This window comes from Scylla paramamosain, chromosome 35, assembly GCF_035594125.1.
Source record: "Scylla paramamosain isolate STU-SP2022 chromosome 35, ASM3559412v1, whole genome shotgun sequence".
In the NCBI taxonomy this organism is placed as follows: domain Eukaryota; kingdom Metazoa; phylum Arthropoda; class Malacostraca; order Decapoda; family Portunidae; genus Scylla; species Scylla paramamosain.
The window spans coordinates 8,924,806-8,946,680 of NC_087185.1; the positions used below are offsets into that span (position 1 = coordinate 8,924,806).

General features: G+C 45.6%; 6 protein-coding genes across 6 annotated transcripts; 3 read left to right on the plus strand and 3 right to left on the minus strand.

Moving 5' to 3' along the window:
* Positions 1 to 1,314: 1,314 nt before the first annotated feature.
* On the plus strand, positions 1,315 to 3,468 carry LOC135090417 (uncharacterized PE-PGRS family protein PE_PGRS46-like). Its single transcript, XM_063987170.1, has 2 exons — positions 1,315 to 1,487; positions 2,180 to 3,468. The coding sequence occupies exons 1-2, from the start codon at positions 1,457 to 1,459 to the stop codon at positions 3,466 to 3,468; spliced, it is 1,320 nt and encodes a 439-aa protein (XP_063843240.1). The 5' UTR covers positions 1,315 to 1,456.
* Positions 3,469 to 8,262: 4,794 nt separating this feature from the next.
* Positions 8,263 to 9,404, minus strand: LOC135090418 (uncharacterized). The gene is made up of 3 exons (XM_063987171.1): positions 9,371 to 9,404; positions 8,639 to 9,018; positions 8,263 to 8,472 (listed from the first exon to the last, which is right to left on the minus strand). The coding sequence occupies exons 1-3, from the start codon at positions 9,402 to 9,404 to the stop codon at positions 8,263 to 8,265; spliced, it is 624 nt and encodes a 207-aa protein (XP_063843241.1).
* On the plus strand, positions 9,403 to 11,275 carry LOC135090419 (uncharacterized PE-PGRS family protein PE_PGRS46-like). Its single transcript, XM_063987172.1, has 2 exons — positions 9,403 to 9,433; positions 9,954 to 11,275. The coding sequence occupies exons 1-2, from the start codon at positions 9,403 to 9,405 to the stop codon at positions 11,273 to 11,275; spliced, it is 1,353 nt and encodes a 450-aa protein (XP_063843242.1).
* A 3,553-nt stretch (positions 11,276 to 14,828) lies between these two features.
* On the minus strand, positions 14,829 to 15,972 carry LOC135090420 (uncharacterized). The gene is made up of 3 exons (XM_063987173.1): positions 15,939 to 15,972; positions 15,205 to 15,584; positions 14,829 to 15,038 (listed from the first exon to the last, which is right to left on the minus strand). The coding sequence occupies exons 1-3, from the start codon at positions 15,970 to 15,972 to the stop codon at positions 14,829 to 14,831; spliced, it is 624 nt and encodes a 207-aa protein (XP_063843243.1).
* LOC135090439 (uncharacterized PE-PGRS family protein PE_PGRS20-like) lies at positions 15,810 to 18,690 on the plus strand. The gene is made up of 2 exons (XM_063987189.1): positions 15,810 to 16,001; positions 16,511 to 18,690. Exons 1-2 carry the CDS (start codon positions 15,971 to 15,973, stop codon positions 17,830 to 17,832), a joined length of 1,353 nt encoding a protein of 450 aa, XP_063843259.1. The 5' UTR covers positions 15,810 to 15,970; the 3' UTR covers positions 17,833 to 18,690.
* Positions 18,691 to 19,997: 1,307 nt separating this feature from the next.
* LOC135090421 (uncharacterized) lies at positions 19,998 to 21,535 on the minus strand. Its single transcript, XM_063987174.1, has 5 exons — positions 21,526 to 21,535; positions 21,200 to 21,430; positions 20,834 to 21,101; positions 20,313 to 20,641; positions 19,998 to 20,122 (listed from the first exon to the last, which is right to left on the minus strand). The coding sequence occupies exons 1-5, from the start codon at positions 21,533 to 21,535 to the stop codon at positions 19,998 to 20,000; spliced, it is 963 nt and encodes a 320-aa protein (XP_063843244.1).
* Between the last annotated feature and the right edge of the window lie 340 nt (positions 21,536 to 21,875).

Genomic DNA, 21,875 nt, shown 5'->3' on the forward strand with positions numbered 1-21,875 from the left:
AGGGTCTTGGGGAATGGAGTGAGGAGTTTCAGAATACTGTGGACCAGACTGAAAAGTATTAGGATCTTGGGGACCAAACGGAATCGTATCAGGGACTTCGGGACTAGACTGAGGAGTGTTAGGGTCTTGAGAACCAGGCTCTGAGTATTGCCGTTTGGGGATCCAACTCATTATTATTGTCCTGAGAACCTGGCTGAGGAGTATTAAAGTCTTGGGGAACTGACTGAGGAATATTAAGGTACTGGGGAGTAGAGTGAAGAATGTCAGGGTCTTGTTGACCAGTCTAATGAGTGTGAGGATTTTATGGACCTGTCTGAGGAGTATTATGGTATTGGGACGAGACTGAGAATATCACGGTCTTCATTATTAGTTGGAAGTGAATAATAGTCTTTAGTTTTATCTAGAGAAGCATTGGGATCTTGGAGAGCAGACTAAGGAGTGTCAGGGTCTTGGGGACCACAGTGAGGGACCATACTGAAAAGTATTAGGGTCTTTGGGACCAGATTGAGGAAGATCAAGGTCTTGGGGACCTAGCTCAGAAATATCAGGTTCCAAGGGACCAGCCTGAAGGGTAGTAAGGTTTTGTGGACCTTAATGAGAAGTATCATAGTTTTCAGGACCAGAATGGGAAATATCAGGGTCTTGTGAGTCAGGCTGAAGAGCAGTAGGATCTTGGGTATTTGGCTGAGTAGGCTTGGGGTCTTCATTAATAGTTGGAGGAGAATAATTTTCTTTGGGTTTGTCTGGAGAAGTGTTAAGGTCTTGAGCACCAGACTGAGGAGTATCGGGGTTTGTGGGACCACACTATCATGGTCTTGGGGGACAGACTAAGGACTGTCACGGTCTTGTGGATCAGACTGAGGAGCATTAGATTGGAGGATAATTGGAGGATAGTAATAGTCTTTCTGTTTATCTAGAGAAGCATTGGGATCTTGGGGAGCAGACCGAGTGTCTTGGAGACCAGAATGAGGATTAGTAGGATCTCGAGACTCAGACTGAGAATGATCAGGCTTTTTGGAAGCAGACTGATGAGCATTAGGGTATTCGGGAAGAGACAGAGGAATATTAGCGTCTTGAGGAAGAGACTGTTGAGTATCAGGGTCTTGGGGACCAGACTCTCTCTCGGACCTCACCTCCTCTCCCCTTATTTTCCCCTTCCTTTCACCTCTCCCCATTTTCCTCTTTCCTCTTCCTCAACGCAATTTCTCTCCCCGTCCTTGACCTCCCAGAGCAGATACTGGGGAGAGTCAGCGCTGACTGCTGTATATAAGAGTGAGGGAGGCACACACACAGGCAGACAGACGCATCACTCCCTCGACAACACCTCTAGTAGTCTGCTCATCGACCCAAGAACAGTAAACATCAAGATCTCTCCGTTTTCTTTCGTCTGTCTCCCTGTTTCTTCACCTCGCTCTCGTACTCACGCTTCCTCCTGTGAGTGGTTTCTGTAACAACCATGAGGGTCGCTGCCTGTCTCATCCTCCCAGGTAAGACTTTTTTTACACTGTTTCTCTCACGGTGCCAGTAATTAGTCATTCACTCAGCTCATCACTTTTTGGCAGGTGTTGTGGGTGTTATTTTCTCTAAAAGTAAAAAAAAAAGGAAGAATTTCGAAGGAAGGAAGACTGGTTTGGTTATTGGTATGGATTATTATTTTTTTTAATATATAAACTTGGAAATACAGAAAATAACGTTGTAGAAACGTATAAATGTATGCTTTAATTTATTCATATTTATTGATTGGGTGAATCGTACCAAAATAAAGAATTCTAAAGTTAAGTTTTTTGTATAACGTTCAGACAAAGACACAGACACGGATACACACACACACACACACACACACACACACACACACACACACACACACACACACACACACACACACACACACACACACATAAACACACACACACACACACACACACACACACACACACACACACACACACATATACACACACACACACACACACAAACACACACACACACATAAACACACACACACACACACACACACACACACACACACACACACACACACACACACACACACACACACACACACATAAATTTGAAATTTTCATGAAACACAACACAAAGCACATCACACACCACTGCTCTCTATTTACACATATTACTGAACTTTGAACACACACCCGCACTCTTTGTCTCTCTGCAGTTCTTCTCGGGGTCTGCTTCGCTTCAAGACTGAATGGAAACAGTCATGGCAACGGTAATGGCAACGGCAACGGTAACGGCTTCACCTATGGCGTTAACAGAAACGGGAATGGTGCCAACGGCAACGGAAAATACAGAAATGGAAACGGGAACGGTGTGAACGGCAACGGCTACACCAACGGCAATGGTGCTGTCAACGGCAACGGCTACACGAACGGCAACGGTGCTGTCAACGGCAACGGCTACACGAACGGCAACGGTGCTGTGAACGGCAACGGTAACGGTGCTGTTAACGGAAATGGTAACGGCAACGGGTACTCCTACCAGCCCCCCAGTGTACCTGTCAACCTGTACCAGACCCCAGGCAGCAACGGCAACGGTGCTGTGAACGGCAACGGTGCTATTAATGGCAACGGTTACACCAACGGTGTCAACGGCAACGGTGCTGTTAACGGAAACGGTTACACCAACGGTGTCAACGGCAACGGCGCTGTTAATGGAAACGGTTACACCAGCGGTGTCAACGGCAACGGCGCAGTTAACGGAAACGGTTACTCCAACGGTGTCAACGGCAACGGCGCTGTTAACGGAAACGGCTACTCCAACGGTGTTAACGGCAACGGCGCTGTTAACGGAAATGGTTACTCCAACGGCCGTGTCAACGGTAACGGCGCCGTTAATGGAAACGGTTACTCCAACGGCCGCGTCAATGGAAATGGCGCCGTTAACGGAAATGGTTACTCCAATGGCCGCGTGAACGGCAACGGTGCTGTCAACGGTAATGGTTATTCCAACGGTCGCGTCAACGGTAACGGTTACTCCAACGGGCGTGTCAACGGAAACGGTGCTGTGAACGGTAGCGGTTACTCCAACGGCCGCGTCAACGGAAACGGTTACTCAAACGGTCTCGTTAACGGCAATAGTGCTGTCAACGGCAATGGTTACACCAATGGAGTCAGCGGTAATGGAGTGAACGGCAACGGGTACACTAACGGAGTCAATGGCAATGGTGCTGTTAACGGCAATGGGTACACCAACGGCGTCAACGGTAATGGAGTTAATGGCAATGGTTACACCAACGGAGTCAATGGCAATGGTGCTGTTAATGGCAACGGTTACACCAACGGTGTTAACGGCAACGGAGTGAACGGAAACGGTTACACTAACGGCGTTAACGGTAATGGCGCTGTCAACGGTAACGGTGCTGTCAACGGCAACGGCAACGGCAACGGGTACTCGTACCAGCCCCCCAGCGTTCCCGTCAACCTGTACCAGACCCCACAAGGCTAATGCGACGCCTGCCCCTTGAAGCCCCCTTTGGTTCCCAGCCCCACCCTGATGGCGACCACCCACCCGACCATCCCACCCACCTAATGGCGACCACCAACACCACCACCCTTCCCATCTCGGCAGCCGCGTAGGCGCCCCCTCCCCCATAAAGAGACACACACACACACACACACACACACACACACACACACACACCTGAACCTCACTCGGTGAATGGACACAATGCAGCGATAACGATGCAAACAAACCATGAAGAGAAGTGATGGATATAAAAAAGGAAAGAATAAAAGAAAACTACAAGAGAAAAAAAAAAAAAAATGAAATTTAAAAGATAAGAAAAAAATAAATAACCGAGTATTTAAAGAAGAATAGGTAAGCGATCAGGTAGAGTTCTCATTCTCGCTGCAGGTTTCCACAGGTGTTGCCAAAGTCTCATATATCTATCTATCCATATCTCAGAAGCCAGAACTAATAAGAAAAACCCACACAAGATTCCCTATCACAAAAAAATAAAACATAAATATCTAACATTTGAATTTTCCGTCTTGTTTATCTGCTTACAGTAACTACTACTATTTCACATCAAAAGATCAAGCTAAAATTGTTGAAGATCCTAGAAATTTCTCACTTTCTGCAAAATAACTAATAGGTTGCCTGTACATTTGGCTGCCAGGTGAACACTCTTATGTTGGGTGGGTTCCAAGTGCCAAAGGGCTTAGCTTCCCCTTGTTTCACTCTGTCCCTCCTCCATTGCTTGTAGCTACATAATTTATTGCTTGATAGACACCCTCTCCCCATGAACACTAAATTATTGACGACTTTCTACGAATCATCGAAGAAAACGAAATAAAAAGAAAAGTATATCCCTGAGTTTTATTCCTTTTATTTACCAAGAATGTGTAAAGAAAAACAGGAAAAAAAAAAAACAGCTGTTCTATGGTTTTATTACTCAGAATAAAATACTTTAAAAGAAAAACATGGAAGAAAAATACATAACAACATTGTACTGGGGCGGTACACTCTGTTTATCCGCTTATCCAGGTCAGCAGGGAAACACCAAACACTGCTTAGAAGCTTCAGTATAATGACAGAATCTGCGGTATGGAGTGCGTAACAGACGCCAGAGAGACTGGCACATCACTCACTCAGCAACCCAGAGGCTAGCCGGCGACTGACCGACTAAGGAACAACAGCGAGGCGCGCGGGACGAGACACCAGTTCAAAATGATCTTGGATACAGATGAATAATAATAATAAAAATAATGACAATATCAATAATAATAAGAACAATAGTAATAATGTAAAGAAAACGAGCTGATACATATGAATACCTTGACAACATGACAACATAAATCAACAGGAAGATTCTTAAACATCTATCACTTCACAACCTTCTATCTGATCGCTAGTATGGGTTCCGTCAAGGCCGCTCTACTGGTGATCTTCTGGCTTTCCTTACTGAGTCTTGGTCATCCTCTTTTAGAGACTTTGGTGAAACTTTTGCTGTTGCCTTGGACATCTCAAAAGCCTTTGATAGAGTCTGGCACAAAGCTTTGATTTCCAAACTACCCTCCTACGGTTTCTATCCTTCTCTCTGTAACTTCATCTCAAGTTTCCTTTCTGACCGTTCTATTGCTGCTGTGGTAGACGGTCACTGTTCTTCTCCTAAATCTATTAACAGTGGTGTTCCTCAGGGTTCTGTCCTGTCACCCACTCTCTTCTTATTATTCATTAATGATATTCTAAACCAAACTTCTTGTCCTATCCACTCCTACACTGATGATACCACCCTGCTTTTTTCCACGTCTTTTCATAGACGTCCAACCCTTCAGGAGGTAAACATATCACGCAGGGAAGCCACAGAACGCCTGACTTCTGATCTTTCTAAAATTTCTGATTGGGGCAGAGCAAACTTGGTATTGTACAATACCTCAAAAACTCAATTCCTCCATCTATCAACTCGACACAACCTTCCAGACAACTATCCCCTCTTCTTCAATGACACTCAACTGTCCCCCTCTTCTACACTGAACATCCTTGGTCTGTCCTTTACTTATAATTTGAACTGGAAACTTCACATCTCATCTCTAGCTAAAACAGCTTCTATGAAGTTAGGTGTTCTGAGACGTCTCCGCCAGTTTTTCTCATCCCCCCAGCCGCTAACTCTGTACAAGGGCCTTATCCGTCCATGTATGGAGTATGCTTCACATGTCTGGGGGGGTTCCACTCATACTGCTCTTCTAGACAAGGTGGAATCAAAAGCTTTTCGTCTCATCAACTCCTCTCCTCTAACTGTCTTCAGCCCCTCTCTCACCGCCGCAATGTTGCATATCTAGCTGTCTTCTACCGCTATTTTCATGCCAACTGCTCTTCTGATCTTGCTAACTGCATGCCTCCCCTCCTTCCGCGGCCTCGCTGCACAAGACTTTCTTCTTTCTCTCACCCCTATTCTGTCCACCTCTCTAACGCAAGAGTTAACCAGTATTCTCAATCATTCATCCCTTTCTCTGGTAAACTCTGGAACTCCCTGCCTGCTTCTGTATTTCCACCTTCCTATGACTTGAATTCCTTCAAGAGGGAGGTTTCAAGACACTTATCCACCAATTTTTGACCACTGCTTTGACCCTTTTATGGGACTGGCATTTCAGTGGGCATTTTTTTTATTAGATTTTTGTTGCCCTTGGCCAGTATCCTTCCTACATAAAAAAAAAGAAAAAAAAAGAGACTATTGAGAGAGAGAGAGAGAGAGAGAGAGAGAGAGAGAGAGAGAGAGAGAGAGAGAGAGAGAGAGAGAGAGAGAGAGAGAGAGAGAGAGAGAGAGAGAGAACTATGTCACAACGATCCACGTGATAGAGCTTTGAGTGAGTGGCAAATCCATGTCTTTTTGTTCAGGTGGAGAAGGATTAAGTTGTAAAGGATTAGTGGAGCGTAATATTCTGTGGGATTAAAACTGTTTCCTGCATGCAGGTGGAAGGAGACTACGCTTCTGGCAGTCACTCTGAATCCTCGCTGTCTCTTGGATCAGCTGGGAGGGGATCGGAGGGAAATATGAGTGGGATTCCAGGCTTGTGTATGGGTGAGTTAGGGTGAGTTAGGGTCTCAAGTATTGAGTGAAGTGTTAGGATTTTTGGCATTAGGTGAAGAAGTATTAGGGTCCTTAGGATTAGGTGGAGGTGAGATTAGGTCTTGAGGATTTGGATCTTCAAGATGCGGGTCTTTAGGATTAGTTAAGATGCTGTCAGAGTCTGTAGAAGTATTAGAGTCTTGGGAAGCAGATTGAGAAGTATCAGGGTCTTGGGGAGAAGAATGAGAAGTATCATAGTATTGGGGAGAAGAATAAGTAGTATCAGGGTCCTATGGAGCAGAATGAGAAGTATCAGGGTCTTGGGAAAGCAGACTGAGGAGTATCAGGGTTTTTCGGAGCAGAATGAGAAGTATCAGGGTCTTTGGGGAAAGAATAAGAAGTATGAGGGTCTTGGGGAGGAAACTGAGGATCATTAGGGTCTTGAAGAGACGAATGAGGAGCATCAGGGTCTCGAGGACCAGGCTGAAGAGGAATAGTCTTGGGGACCATACTGAGAAATATCAGGGTCTTGGGGTCTGGTCTGAGAAGTAACAATTTCATGGGGAACAGGTTCAGAAGTATCACGGTCTAAGGGACCAATTTGAGGAGTACTAGGGTTTTGTGGACTGATTGAGAAGTATTAAAGTTTTCAGGACCAGAATGTGGAGTATCAAGATCTTGGGAGTCAAACTGAGAAGTAGTAGGTGTTTGGAGACTAGACTGAGGAGTATTAGGGTCTTCATTATTAGTTGGAGGAGAATAATGGGATCTTTAAAACCTGTCTCAAATGTAGCATGGTCTTGGGGAGCAGAATGAATAGTGGCAGGGTCTTGGGGAATGGAGTGAGGAGTTTCAGAATACTGTGGACCAGACTGAAAAGTATTAGGATCTTGGGGACCAAACGGAATCGTATCAGGGACTTCGGGACTAGACTGAGGAGTGTTAGGGTCTTGAGAACCAGGCTCTGGAGTATTGCGGTTTGGGGATCCAACTCATTATTATTGTCCTGAGAACCTGGCTGAGGAGTATTAGGGTCTTGAGAGGCAAACTGAGGAGTATTACGGTGTTGGAGAGCACTAGGGTCTTGAGAACCACATTGAGAAGTATTAGGGTCTTGGGGACCTGACTGAGGAATATTATGGTACTGGGGAGTAGAGTGAAGAATGTCAGGGTCTTGTTGACCAGACTAATGAGTATCAGGATTTTATGGACCTGTCTGAGGAGTATTATGGTACTGGGACCAGACTGAGAATATCAGGGTCTTCATTATTAGTTGGAAGTGAGTAATAGTCTTTAGTTTTATCGAGAGAAGCATTGGGATCTTGGAGAGCAGACTAAGGAGTGTCAGGGTCTTGGGGACCACAGTGAGGGACCATACTGAAAAGTATTAGGGTCTTTGGGACCAGATTGAGGAAGATCAAGGTCTTGGGGACCTGGCTCAGAAATATCGGGGTCCAAGGGACCAGTCTGAGGGGTAGTAAGGTTTTGTGGACCTTAATGAGAAGTATCATAGTTTTCAGGACCAGAATGGGAAATATCAGGGTCTTGTGAGTCAGACTGAAGAGCAGTAGGATCTTGGGTATTTGGCTGAGTAGGCTTGGGGTCTTCATTAATAGTTGGAGGAGAATAATTTTGTTTGGGTTTGTCTGGAGAAGTGTTAAGGTCTTGAGCACCAGACTGAGGAGTATCGGGGTTTGTGGGACCACACTATCATGGTCTTGGGGGACAGACTAAGGACTATCACGGTCTTGTTGATCAGACTGAGGAGCATTAGAGACCTCAATATCAGAATGAGGAGTATTAGGGTGCTGGGAACCAAACTGAGGAGAATTATGGTCTTGGGGACCAGACTGAAGAGTATCTGGGTCCTCAGGACCAGACTGAGGAGCATTACGTTCTTGGGGACCAGATTGCGGAGTATCAGGGTATTGGGGACTAAACTGAGGAATATTAGGGTCTTTGAAATTAGACTGAGTATTATCAGGGTATTAAGGACCAGAATGAGGAGTATTATGGTCTTGGGGACTAGACTGAGTATTATCATTGTATTGGGGACCAGACTGAGGAGTATTAGGGTTTTTTTTTAACCAGACTGAAGACTATTACGGTCTTGGGAACTTGCCTTTGGAGTACTGGGATCTTCGGGACCCAACTCTTTATTATTGTCTTGAGGGTCTGGCTGAGGAGTATTAGGGTCTTGAGAACCAGACTGAGAAGTATTAGGGTCTTGGGACCAGACTGAGAAAAATTAGGTTCTTGGAGACCAGACTGAAGAGTATTATGGTCTTGAATATTAATTGGAGGATAGTAATAGTCTTTCTGTTTATCTAGAGAAGCATTGGGATCTTGGGGAGCAGACTGAGTGTCTTGGAGACCAGAATGAGGATTAGTAGGATCTCGAGACTCAGACTGAGAATGATCAGGCTTTTTGGAAGCAGACTGATGAGCATTAGGGTATTCGGGAAGAGACAGAGGAATATTAGCGTCTTGAGGAAGAGACTGTTGAGTATCAGGGTCCTGGGGACCAGACTCTCTCTCAGACCTCACCCCCTCTCCCCTTACTTTCCCCCCTTCCTTTCACCTCTCCCCATTTTCCTCTTTCCTCTTCCTCAACGCAATTTCTCTCCCCGTCCTTGACCTCCCAGAGCAGATACTGGGGAGAGTCAGCGCTGACTGCTGTATATAAGAGCGAGGGAGGCACACACAGGCAGACAGACGCATCACTCCCTCGACAACACCTCTAGTAGTCTGCTCATCGACCCAAGAACAGTAAACATCAAGATCTCTCCGTTTTCTTTCGTCTGTCTCCCTGTTTCTTCACCTCGCTCTCGTACTCACGCTTCCTCCTGTGAGTGGTTTCTGTAACAACCATGAGGGTCGCTGCCTGTCTCATCCTCCCAGGTAAGACTTTTTTTACACTGTTTCTCTCACGGTGCCAGTAATTAGTCATTCACTCAGCTCATCACTTTTTGGTAGGTGTTGTGGGTGTTTTTTTCTCTAAAAGTAAAAAAAAAAGGAAGAATTTCGAAGGAAGGAAGACTGGTTTGGTTATTGGTATGGATTATTATTTTTTTTTTAATATATAAACTGGGAAATACAGAAAATAACGTTGTAGAAACGTATAAATGTATGCTTTAATTTATTCACATTTATTGATTGTGTGAATCGTACCAAAATAAAGAACTCTAAAGTTAATTTTTTTGTACAACGTTCAGACAGAGACACAGACACGGATACACAAACACACACACACACACACACACACACACACACACACACACACACACACACACATACACACACACACACACATAAATTTGAAATTTTCATGAAACACAACACAAAGCACATCACACACCACTGCTCTCTATTTACACATATTACTGAACTTTCAACACCCCCGCACTCTTTGTCTCTGCAGTTCTTCTCGGGGTCTGCTTCGCTTCAACACTGAATGGAAACAGTCATGGCAACGGTAATGGCAACGGCAACGGTAACGGCTTCACCTATGGCGTTAACAGAAACGGGAATGGTGCCAACGGCAACGGAAGATACAGAAATGAAAACGGGAACGGTGTGAACGGCAACGGCTATACGAACGGCAATGGTGCTGTGAACGGCAACGGCAACGGTGCTGTCAACGGCAACGGCTACACGAACGGCAACGGTGCTGTGAACGGCAACGGTAACGGTGCCGTTAACGGAAATGGTAACGGCAACGGGTACTCCTACCAGCCCCCTAGTGTACCTGTGAACCTGTACCAGACCCCAGGCAGCAACGGCAACGGTGCTATCAATGGCAACGGGTACACCAACGGTGTCAACGGCAACGGCGCTGTTAACGGAAACGGTTACACCAACGGTGTCAACGGCAACGGCGCTGTTAACGGAAACGGTTACACCAACGGAGTGAACGGCAACGGCGCTGTTAACGGAAACGGTTACACCAACGGTGTCAACGGCAACGGCGCTGTTAACGGAAACGGTTACTCCAACGGTGTCAACGGCAACGGCGCTGTTAACGGAAACGGTTACTCCAACGGTGTCAACGGCAACGGTGCTGTTAACGGAAACGGTTACTCCAACGGCCGCGTCAACGGTAACGGCGCCGTTAATGGAAACGGTTACTCCAACGGCCGCGTCAACGGAAATGGCGCCGTTAACGGAAATGGTTACTCCAATGGCCGCGTGAATGGAAATGGCGCCGTTAACGGAAATGGTTACTCCAATGGCCGCGTCAACGGCAACGGTGCTGTCAACGGTAATGGTTATTCCAACGGTCGCGTCAACGGTAACGGTTACTCCAACGGGCGTGTCAACGGAAACGGTGCTGTGAACGGTAACGGTTACTCAAACGGTCGCGTCAACGGCAACGGTGCTGTCAACGGCAATGGTTACACCAATGGAGTCAGCGGTAATGGAGTGAACGGCAACGGGTACACTAACGGAGTCAATGGCAATGGTGCTGTTAACGGCAATGGGTACACCAACGGCGTCAACGGTAATGGAGTTAATGGCAATGGTTACACCAACGGAGTCAATGGCAATGGTGCTGTTAATGGCAACGGTTACACCAACGGTGTTAACGGCAACGGAGTGAACGGAAACGGTTACACTAACGGCGTTAACGGTAATGGCGCAGTCAACGGTAACGGTGCTGTCAACGGCAACGGCAACGGCAACGGGTACTCGTATCAGCCCCCCAGCGTTCCCGTCAACCTGTACCAGACCCCACAAGGCTAATGCGACGTCTGCCCCTTGAATCCCCCTTTGGTTCCCAGCCCCACCCTGATGGCGACCACCCACCCGACCATCCCACCCACCTAATGGCGACCACCAACACCACCACCCTTCCCATCTCGGCAGCCGCGCAGGCGCCCCCTCCCCCATAAAGAGACACACACACACACACACACACACACACACCTGAACCTCACACGGTGAATGGACACAATGCAGCGATAACGATGCAAACAAACCATGAAGAGAAGTGATGGATATAAAAAAGGAAAGAATAAAAGAAAACTACAAGACAAAAAAAAAAAAATATATATATTTGTGAAATTTAAAAGATAAGAAAAAAAAACCGAGTATGTAAAGAAGAATAGGTAAGCGATCACGTAAAGTTCTCATTCTCGCTGCAGGTTTCCACAGGTGTTGCCAAAGTCTCATATATCTATCTATTCATATCTCAGAAACCAGAACTAATAAGAAAAACCCACACAAGATTCCGTATCACAAAAATATAGAACATAAATATCTAACATTTGAATTTTCCGTCTTGTTTATCTGCTTAAATTAACTACAACTATTTCACGTCGAAAGATCAAGCTAAAAATGTTGAAGATCCTAGAAGTTTCTCACTTTCTGCAAAATAACTAATTGGTTGCCTGTACATTTGGCTGCCAGGTGAACACTCTTATGTTGGGTGGGTTCCAAGTGCCAAAGGGCTTAGCTTCCCCTTGTTTCACTCTGTCCCTCCTCCATTGCTTGTAGCTACATAATTTATTGCTTGATAGACACCCTTTCCCCATGAACACTAAATTATTGACGTCTGTCTACGAATCATCGAAGAAAACGAAATAAAAAGAAAAGTATATCCCTGAGTTTCATTCCTTTTATTTACCAAGAATGTGTGAAGAAAAATGGAAAAAAAAAACAGCTGTTCTATGGTTTTATTACCCAGAATAAAGTACTTTAAAACAAAAACATGGAAGAAAAACACATAACAACATTGTACTGAGGCCGGTACACTCTGTTTATCCGCTTATCCAGGTCAGCAGGGAAACACTAAACACTGCTTAGAAGCTTCAGTATAATAACAGAATCTGCGGTATGGAGTGCGTAAATGACGCCAGAGAGACTGGCACGTCACTCACTCAGCAACCCAGAGGCTAGTCGGTGACTGACCGACTAAGGAACAGTAGGGAGGCGCGCGGGACGAGACACCAGTTCAAAATGATCTTGGATACAGATGAATAATAATAATAAAAATAATGACAATATCAATAATAATAAGAACAATAGTAATAATGTAAAGAAAATGAACTTATACATATGAATACCTTGACAACATGACAACATGAATCAAGAGACTATTGAGAGAGAGAGAGAGAGAGAGAGAGAGAGAGAGAGAGAGAGAGAGAGAGAGAGAGAGAGAGAGAACTATGTCACAACGATCCACGTGATAGAGCTTTGAGTGAGTGGCAAATCCATGTCTTTCTGTTCAGGTGGAGAAGGATTAAGTTGTAAAGGATTAGTGGAGCGTAATACTCTGTGGGATTAAAACTGTTTCCTGCAGGTGGAAGGAGACTACGCTTCTGGCAGTCACTCTGAATCCTCGCTGTCTCTTGGATCAGCTGGGAGGGGATCGGAGGGAAATATGAGTGGGATTCCAGGCTTGTGTATGGGTGAGTTAGGGTGAGTTAAGTTCTCAAGTATTGAGTGAAGTGTTAGGATTTTTGGCATTAGGAGAAGAAGTATTAGGGTCCTTAGGATTAGGTGGAGGTGAGATTAGATCTTGAGGATTTGGATCTTCAAGATTGGTTGAGGATAGATGCAGGTCTTTAGGATTAGTTAAGGTGCTGTCAGAGTCTGTAGAAGTATTAGAGTCTTGGGAAGCAGACTGAGAAGTATCAGGGTCTTGGGGAGAAGAATGAGAAGAATCAGGGTATTGGGGAGAAGAATAAGAAATATCAGGGTCCTATGGAGAAGAATGAGAAGTATCAGGGTCTTGGGAAAGCAGACCGAGGAGTATCAGGGTTTTTTCGGAGCAGAATGAGAAGTATCAGGGTCTTGGGGGAAAGAATAAGAAGTATCAGGGTCTTGGGAAGAAGAATGAGAAGTATCAGGGTCTTGGGGAGAAGAATGAGAATTATCAGGGTCTTGGGGAAGCAGACTGAGGAGTATCAGGGTCTTAGGGGAGCAGACTTAGGAGTATCAGGGTTTTTCGGAGCAGAATGAAAAGTATCAGGGTCTTGGGGAGGAAACTGAGGATCATTAGGGTCTTGAGGAGACGAATGAGGAGCATCAGGGTCTCGAGGACCAGGATGAAGAGGAATAGTCTTGGGGACAATACTGAGAAGTGTCAGGGTCTTGTGGTCTGGTCTGAGAAGTAACAATTTCATGGGGAACAGGCTCAGAAGTATCACGGTCTAAGGGACCAATTTGAGGAGCACTAGGGTTTTGTGGACTGACTGAGAAGTATTAAAGTTTTCAGGACCAGAATGTGGAGTATCAAGATCTTGGGAGTCAAACTGAGAAGTAGTAGGTGTTTGGAGACTAGACTGAGGAGTATTAGGGTCTTCATTATTAGTTGGAGGAGAATAATGGGATCTTTAAAACCTGTCTCAAATGTAGCATGGTCTTGGGGAGCAGAATGAATAGTGGCAGGGTCTTGGGGAATGGAGTGAGGAGTTTCAGAATACTGTGGACCAGACTGAAAAGTATTAGGATCTTGGGGACCAAACGGAATCGTATCAGGGACTTCGGGACTAGACTGAGGAGTGTTAGGGTCTTGAGAACCAGGCTCTGGAGTATTGCGGTTTGGGGATCCAACTCATTATTATTGTCCTGAGAACCTGGCTGAGGAGTATTAGGGTCTTGAGAGGCAAACTGAGGAGTATTACGGTGTTGGAGAGCACTAGGGTCTTGAGAACCACATTGAGAAGTATTAGGGTCTTGGGGACCTGACTGAGGAATATTATGGTACTGGGGAGTAGAGTGAAGAATGTCAGGGTCTTGTTGACCAGACTAATGAGTATCAGGATTTTATGGACCTGTCTGAGGAGTATTATGGTACTGGGACCAGACTGAGAATATCAGGGTCTTCATTATTAGTTGGAAGTGAGTAATAGTCTTTAGTTTTATCGAGAGAAGCATTGGGATCTTGGAGAGCAGACTAAGGAGTGTCAGGGTCTTGGGGACCACAGTGAGGGACCATACTGAAAAGTATTAGGGTCTTTGGGACCAGATTGAGGAAGATCAAGGTCTTGGGGACCTGGCTCAGAAATATCGGGGTCCAAGGGACCAGTCTGAGGGGTAGTAAGGTTTTGTGGACCTTAATGAGAAGTATCATAGTTTTCAGGACCAGAATGGGAAATATCAGGGTCTTGTGAGTCAGACTGAAGAGCAGTAGGATCTTGGGTATTTGGCTGAGTAGGCTTGGGGTCTTCATTAATAGTTGGAGGAGAATAATTTTGTTTGGGTTTGTCTGGAGAAGTGTTAAGGTCTTGAGCACCAGACTGAGGAGTATCGGGGTTTGTGGGACCACACTATCATGGTCTTGGGGGACAGACTAAGGACTATCACGGTCTTGTTGATCAGACTGAGGAGCATTAGAGACCTCAATATCAGAATGAGGAGTATTAGGGTGCTGGGAACCAAACTGAGGAGAATTATGGTCTTGGGGACCAGACTGAAGAGTATCTGGGTCCTCAGGACCAGACTGAGGAGCATTACGTTCTTGGGGACCAGATTGCGGAGTATCAGGGTATTGGGGACTAAACTGAGGAATATTAGGGTCTTTGAAATTAGACTGAGTATTATCAGGGTATTAAGGACCAGAATGAGGAGTATTATGGTCTTGGGGACTAGACTGAGTATTATCATTGTATTGGGGACCAGACTGAGGAGTATTAGGGTTTTTTTTTAACCAGACTGAAGACTATTACGGTCTTGGGAACTTGCCTTTGGAGTACTGGGATCTTCGGGACCCAACTCTTTATTATTGTCTTGAGGGTCTGGCTGAGGAGTATTAGGGTCTTGAGAACCAGACTGAGAAGTATTAGGGTCTTGGGACCAGACTGAGAAAAATTAGGTTCTTGGAGACCAGACTGAAGAGTATTATGGTCTTGAATATTAATTGGAGGATAGTAATAGTCTTTCTGTTTATCTAGAGAAGCATTGGGATCTTGGGGAGCAGACTGAGTGTCTTGGAGACCAGAATGAGGATTAGTAGGATCTCGAGACTCAGACTGAGAATGATCAGGCTTTTTGGAAGCAGACTGATGAGCATTAGGGTATTCGGGAAGAGACAGAGGAATATTAGCGTCTTGAGGAAGAGACTGTTGAGTATCAGGGTCCTGGGGACCAGACTCTCTCTCAGACCTCACCCCCTCTCCCCTTACTTTCCCCCCTTCCTTTCACCTCTCCCCATTTTCCTCTTTCCTCTTCCTCAACGCAATTTCTCTCCCCGTCCTTGACCTCCCAGAGCAGATACTGGGGAGAGTCAGCGCTGACTGCTGTATATAAGAGCGAGGGAGGCACACACACAGGCAGACAGACGCATCACTCCCTCGACAACACCTCTAGTAGTCTGCTCATCGACCCAAGAACAGTAAACATCAAGATCTCTCCGTTTTCTTTCGTCTGTCTCCCTGTTTCTTCACCTCGCTCTCGTACTCACGCTTCCTCCTGTGAGTGGTTTCTGTAACAACCATGAGGGTCGCTGCCTGTCTCATCCTCCCAGGTAAGACTTTTTTTACACTGTTTCTCTCACGGTGCCAGTAATTAGTCATTCACTCAGCTCATCACTTTTTGGCAGGTGTTGTGGGTGTTTTTTTCTCTAAAAGTAAAAAAAAAAGGAAGAATTTCGAAGGAAGGAAGACTGGTTTGGTTATTGGTATGGATTATTATTTTTTTTTAATATATAAACTGGGAAATACAGAAAATAACGTTGTAGAAACGTATAAATGTATGCTTTAATTTATTCACATTTATTGATTGTGTGAATCGTACCAAAATAAAGAACTCTAAAGTTAATTTTTTTGTACAACGTTCAGACAGAGACACAGACACGGATACACAAACACACACACACACACACACACACACACACACACACACACACACACACACACACACACACATAAATTTGAAATTTTCATGAAACACAACACAAAGCACATCACACACCACTGCTCTCTATTTACACATATTACTGAACTTTCAACACCCCCGCACTCTTTGTCTCTGCAGTTCTTCTCGGGGTCTGCTTCGCTTCAACACTGAATGGAAACAGTCATGGCAACGGTAATGGCAACGGCAACGGTAACGGCTTCACCTATGGCGTTAACAGAAACGGGAATGGTGCCAACGGCAACGGAAGATACAGAAATGGAAACGGGAACGGTGTGAACGGCAACGGCTATACGAACGGCAATGGTGCTGTGAACGGCAACGGCAACGGTGCTGTCAACGGCAACGGCTACACGAACGGCAACGGTGCTGTGAACGGCAACGGTAACGGTGCCGTTAACGGAAATGGTAACGGCAACGGGTACTCCTACCAGCCCCCTAGTGTACCTGTGAACCTGTACCAGACCCCAGGCAGCAACGGCAACGGTGCTATCAATGGCAACGGGTACACCAACGGTGTCAACGGCAACGGCGCTGTTAACGGAAACGGTTACACCAACGGTGTCAACGGCAACGGCGCTGTTAACGGAAACGGTTACACCAACGGAGTGAACGGCAACGGCGCTGTTAACGGAAACGGTTACACCAACGGTGTCAACGGCAACGGCGCTGTTAACGGAAACGGTTACTCCAACGGTGTCAACGGCAACGGCGCTGTTAACGGAAACGGTTACTCCAACGGTGTCAACGGCAACGGTGCTGTTAACGGAAACGGTTACTCCAACGGCCGCGTCAACGGTAACGGCGCCGTTAATGGAAACGGTTACTCCAACGGCCGCGTCAACGGAAATGGCGCCGTTAACGGAAATGGTTACTCCAATGGCCGCGTGAATGGAAATGGCGTCGTTAACGGAAATGGTTACTCCAATGGCCGCGTCAACGGCAACGGTGCTGTCAACGGTAATGGTTATTCCAACGGTCGCGTCAACGGTAACGGTTACTCCAACGGGCGTGTCAACGGAAACGGTGCTGTGAACGGTAACGGTTACTCAAACGGTCGCGTCAACGGCAACGGTGCTGTCAACGGCAATGGTTACACCAATGGAGTCAGCGGTAATGGAGTGAACGGCAACGGGTACACTAACGGAGTCAATGGCAATGGTGCTGTTAACGGCAATGGGTACACCAACGGCGTCAACGGTAATGGAGTTAATGGCAATGGTTACACCAACGGAGTCAATGGCAATGGTGCTGTTAATGGCAACGGTTACACCAACGGTGTTAACGGCAACGGAGTGAACGGAAACGGTTACACTAACGGCGTTAACGGTAATGGCGCAGTCAACGGTAACGGTGCTGTCAACGGCAACGGCAACGGCAACGGGTACTCGTATCAGCCCCCCAGCGTTCCCGTCAACCTGTACCAGACCCCACAAGGCTAATGCGACGTCTGCCCCTTGAATCCCCCTTTGGTTCCCAGCCCCACCCTGATGGCGACCACCCACCCGACCATCCCACCCACCTAATGGCGACCACCAACACCACCACCCTTCCCATCTCGGCAGCCGCGCAGGCGCCCCCTCCCCCATAAAGAGACACACACACACACACACACACACACACACACCTGAACCTCACACGGTGAATGGACACAATGCAGCGATAACGATGCAAACAAACCATGAAGAGAAGTGATGGATATAAAAAAGGAAAGAATAAAAGAAAACTACAAGACAAAAAAAAAAAAATATATATATTTGTGAAATTTAAAAGATAAGAAAAAAAAACCGAGTATGTAAAGAAGAATAGGTAAGCGATCACGTAAAGTTCTCATTCTCGCTGCAGGTTTCCACAGGTGTTGCCAAAGTCTCATATATCTATCTATTCATATCTCAGAAACCAGAACTAATAAGAAAAACCCACACAAGATTCCCTATCACAAAAAAATAGAACATAAATATCTAACATTTGAATTTTCCGTCTTGTTTATCTGCTTAAATTAACTACAACTATTTCACGTCGAAAGATCAAGCTAAAAATGTTGAAGATCCTAGAAATTTCTCACTTTCTGCAAAATAACTAATTGGTTGCCTGTACATTTGGCTGCCAGGTGAACACTCTTATGTTGGGTGGGTTCCAAGTGCCAAAGGGCTTAGCTTCCCCTTGTTTCACTCTGTCCCTCCTCCATTCCTTGTAGCTACATAATTTATTGCTTGATAGACACCCTTTCCCCATGAACACTAAATTATTGACGTCTGTCTACGAATCATCGAAGAAAACGAAATAAAAAGAAAAGTATATCCCTGAGTTTCATTCCTTTTATTTACCAAGAATGTGTGAAGAAAAATGGAAAAAAAAACAGCTGTTCTATGGTTTTATTACCCAGAATAAAGTACTTTAAAACAAAAACATGGAAGAAAAACACATAACAACATTGTACTGAGGCCGGTACACTCTGTTTATCCGCTTATCCAGGTCAGCAGGGAAACACTAAACACTGCTTAGAAGCTTCAGTATACTCGTAATAACAGAATCTGCGGTATGGAGTGCGTAAATGACGCCAGAGAGACTGGCACGTCACTCACTCAGCAACCCAGAGGCTAGTCGGTGACTGACCGACTAAGGAACAGTAGGGAGGCGCGCGGGACGAGACACCAGTTCAAAATGATCTTGGATACAGATGAATAATAATAATAAAAATAATGACAATATCAATAATAATAAGAACAATAGTAATAATGTAAAGAAAATGAACTTATACATATGAATACCTTGACAACATGACAACATAAATCAAGAGACTATTGAGAGAGAGAGAGAGAGAGAGAGAGAGAGAGAGAGAGAGAGAGAGAGAGAGAGAGAGAGAGAGAGAGAGAGAGAGAGAGAGAGAGAGAGAGAACTATGTCACAACGATCCACGTGATAGAGCTTTGAGTGAGTGGCAAATCCATGTCTTTCTGTTCAGGTGGAGAAGGATTAAGTTGTAAAGGATTAGTGGAGCGTAATACTCTGTGGGATTAAAACTGTTTCCTGCAGGTGGAAGGAGACTACGCTTCTGGCAGTCACTCTGAATCCTCGCTGTCTCTTGGATCAGCTGGGAGGGGATCGGAGGGAAATATGAGTGGGATTCCAGGCTTGTGTATGGGTGAGTTAGGGTGAGTTAAGTTCTCAAGTATTGAGTGAAGTGTTAGGATTTTTGGCATTAGGAGAAGTATTAGGGTCCTTAGGATTAGGTGGAGGTGAGATTAGATCTTGAGGATTTGGATCTTCAAGATTGGTTGAGGATAGATGCAGGTCTTTAGGATTAGTTAAGGTGCTGTCAGAGTCTGTAGAAGTATTAGAGTCTTGGGAAGCAGACTGAGAAGTATCAGGGTCTTGGGGAGAAGAATGAGAAGAATCAGGGTATTGGGGAGAAGAATAAGAAATATCAGGGTCCTATGGAGAAGAATGAGAAGTATCAGGGTCTTGGGAAAGCAGACCGAGGAGTATCAGGGTTTTTCGGAGCAGAATGAGAAGTATCAGGGTCTTGGGGGAAAGAATAAGAAGTATCAGGGTCTTGGGGAGGAAACTGAGGATCATTAGGGTCTTGAGGAGACGAATGAGGAGCATCAGGGTCTCGAGGACCAGGATGAAGAGGAATAGTCTTGGGGACAATACTGAGAAGTGTCAGGGTCTTGTGGTCTGGTCTGAGAAGTAACAATTTCATGGGGAACAGGCTCAGAAGTATCACGGTCTAAGGGACCAATTTGAGGAGCACTAGGGTTTTGTGGACTGACTGAGAAGTATTAAAGTTTTCAGGACCAGAATGTGGAGTATCAAGATCTTGGGAGTCAAACTGAGAAGTAGTAGGTGTTTGGAGACTAGACTGAGGAGTATTAGGGTCTTCATTATTAGTTGGAGGAGAATAATGGGATCTTTAAAACCTGTCTCAAATGTAGCATGGTCTTGGGGAGCAGAATGAATAGTGGCAGGGTCTTGGGGAATGGAGTGAGGAATTTCAGAATATTGGGGACCAGACTGAAAAGTATCAGGATCTTGGGGACCAAACGGAATCGTATCAGGGACTTCGGGACTAGACTGAGGAGTGTTAGGGTCTTGAGAACCAGGCTCTGAGTATTGCAGTTTGGGGATCCAACTCATTATTATTGTCCTGAGAACCTGGCTGAGGAGTATTAAAGTCTTGGGGAACTGACTGAGGAATATTATGGTACTGGGGAGTAGAGTGAAGAATGTCAGGGTCTTGTTGACCAGTCTAATGAGTGTGAGGATTTTAGGGACCTGTCTGAGGAGTATTATGGTATTGGGACCAGACTGAGAATATCACGGTCTTCATTATTAGTTGGAAGTGAATAATAGTCTTTAGTTTTATCTAGAGAAGCATTGGGATCTTGGAGAGCAGACTAAGGAGTGTCAGGGTCTTGGGGACCACAGTGAGGGACCATACTGAAAAGTATTAGGGTCTTTGGGACCAGATTGAGGAAGATCAAGGTCTTGGGGACCTGGCTCAGAAATATCAGGTTTCAAGGGACCAGCCTGAAGGGTAGTAAGGTTTTGTGGACCTGAATTGGAAGTACTATAGTTTTCAGGACCAGAATTGGAAATATCAGGGTCTTGTGAGTCAGGCTGAAGAGCAGTAGGATCTTGGGTATTTGGCTGAGTAGGCTTGGGGTCTTCATTAATAGTTGGAGGAGAATAATTTTGTTTGGGTTTGTCTGGAGAAGTGTTAAGGTCTTGAGCACCAGACTGAGGAGTATCGGGGTTTGTGGGACCACACTATCATGGTCTTGGGGGACAGACTAAGGACTGTCACGGTCTTGTGGATCAGACTGAGGAGCATTAGATTGGAGGATAATTGGAGGATTGTAATAGTCTTTCTGTTTATCTAGAGAAGCATTGGGATCTTGGGGAGCAGACCGAGTGTCTTGGAGACCAGAATGAGGATTAGTAGGATCTCGAGACTCAGACTGAGAATGATCAGGCTTTTTGGAAGCAGACTGATGAGCATTAGGGTATTCGGGAAGAGACAGAGGAATATTAGCGTCTTGAGGAAGAGACTGTTGAGTATCAGGGTCTTGGGGACCAGACTCTCTCTCGGACCTCACCTCCTCTCCCCTTATTTTCCCCCCTTCCTTTCACCTCTCCCCATTTTCCTCTTTCCTCTTCCTCAACGCAATTTCTCTCCCCGTCCTTGACCTCCCAGAGCAGATACTGGGGAGAGTCAGCGCTGACTGCTGTACGAGTATATAAGAGCGAGGGAGGCACACACAGGCAGACAGACGCATCACTCCCTCGACAACACCTCTAGTAGTCTGCTCATCGACCCAAGAACAGTAAACATCAAGATCTCTCCGTTTTCTTTCGTCTGTCTCCCTGTTTCTTCACCTCGCTCTCGTACTCACGCTTCCTCCTGTGAGTGGTTTCTGTAACAACCATGAGGGTCGCTGCCTGTCTCATCCTCCCAGGTAAGACTTTTTTTACACTGTTTC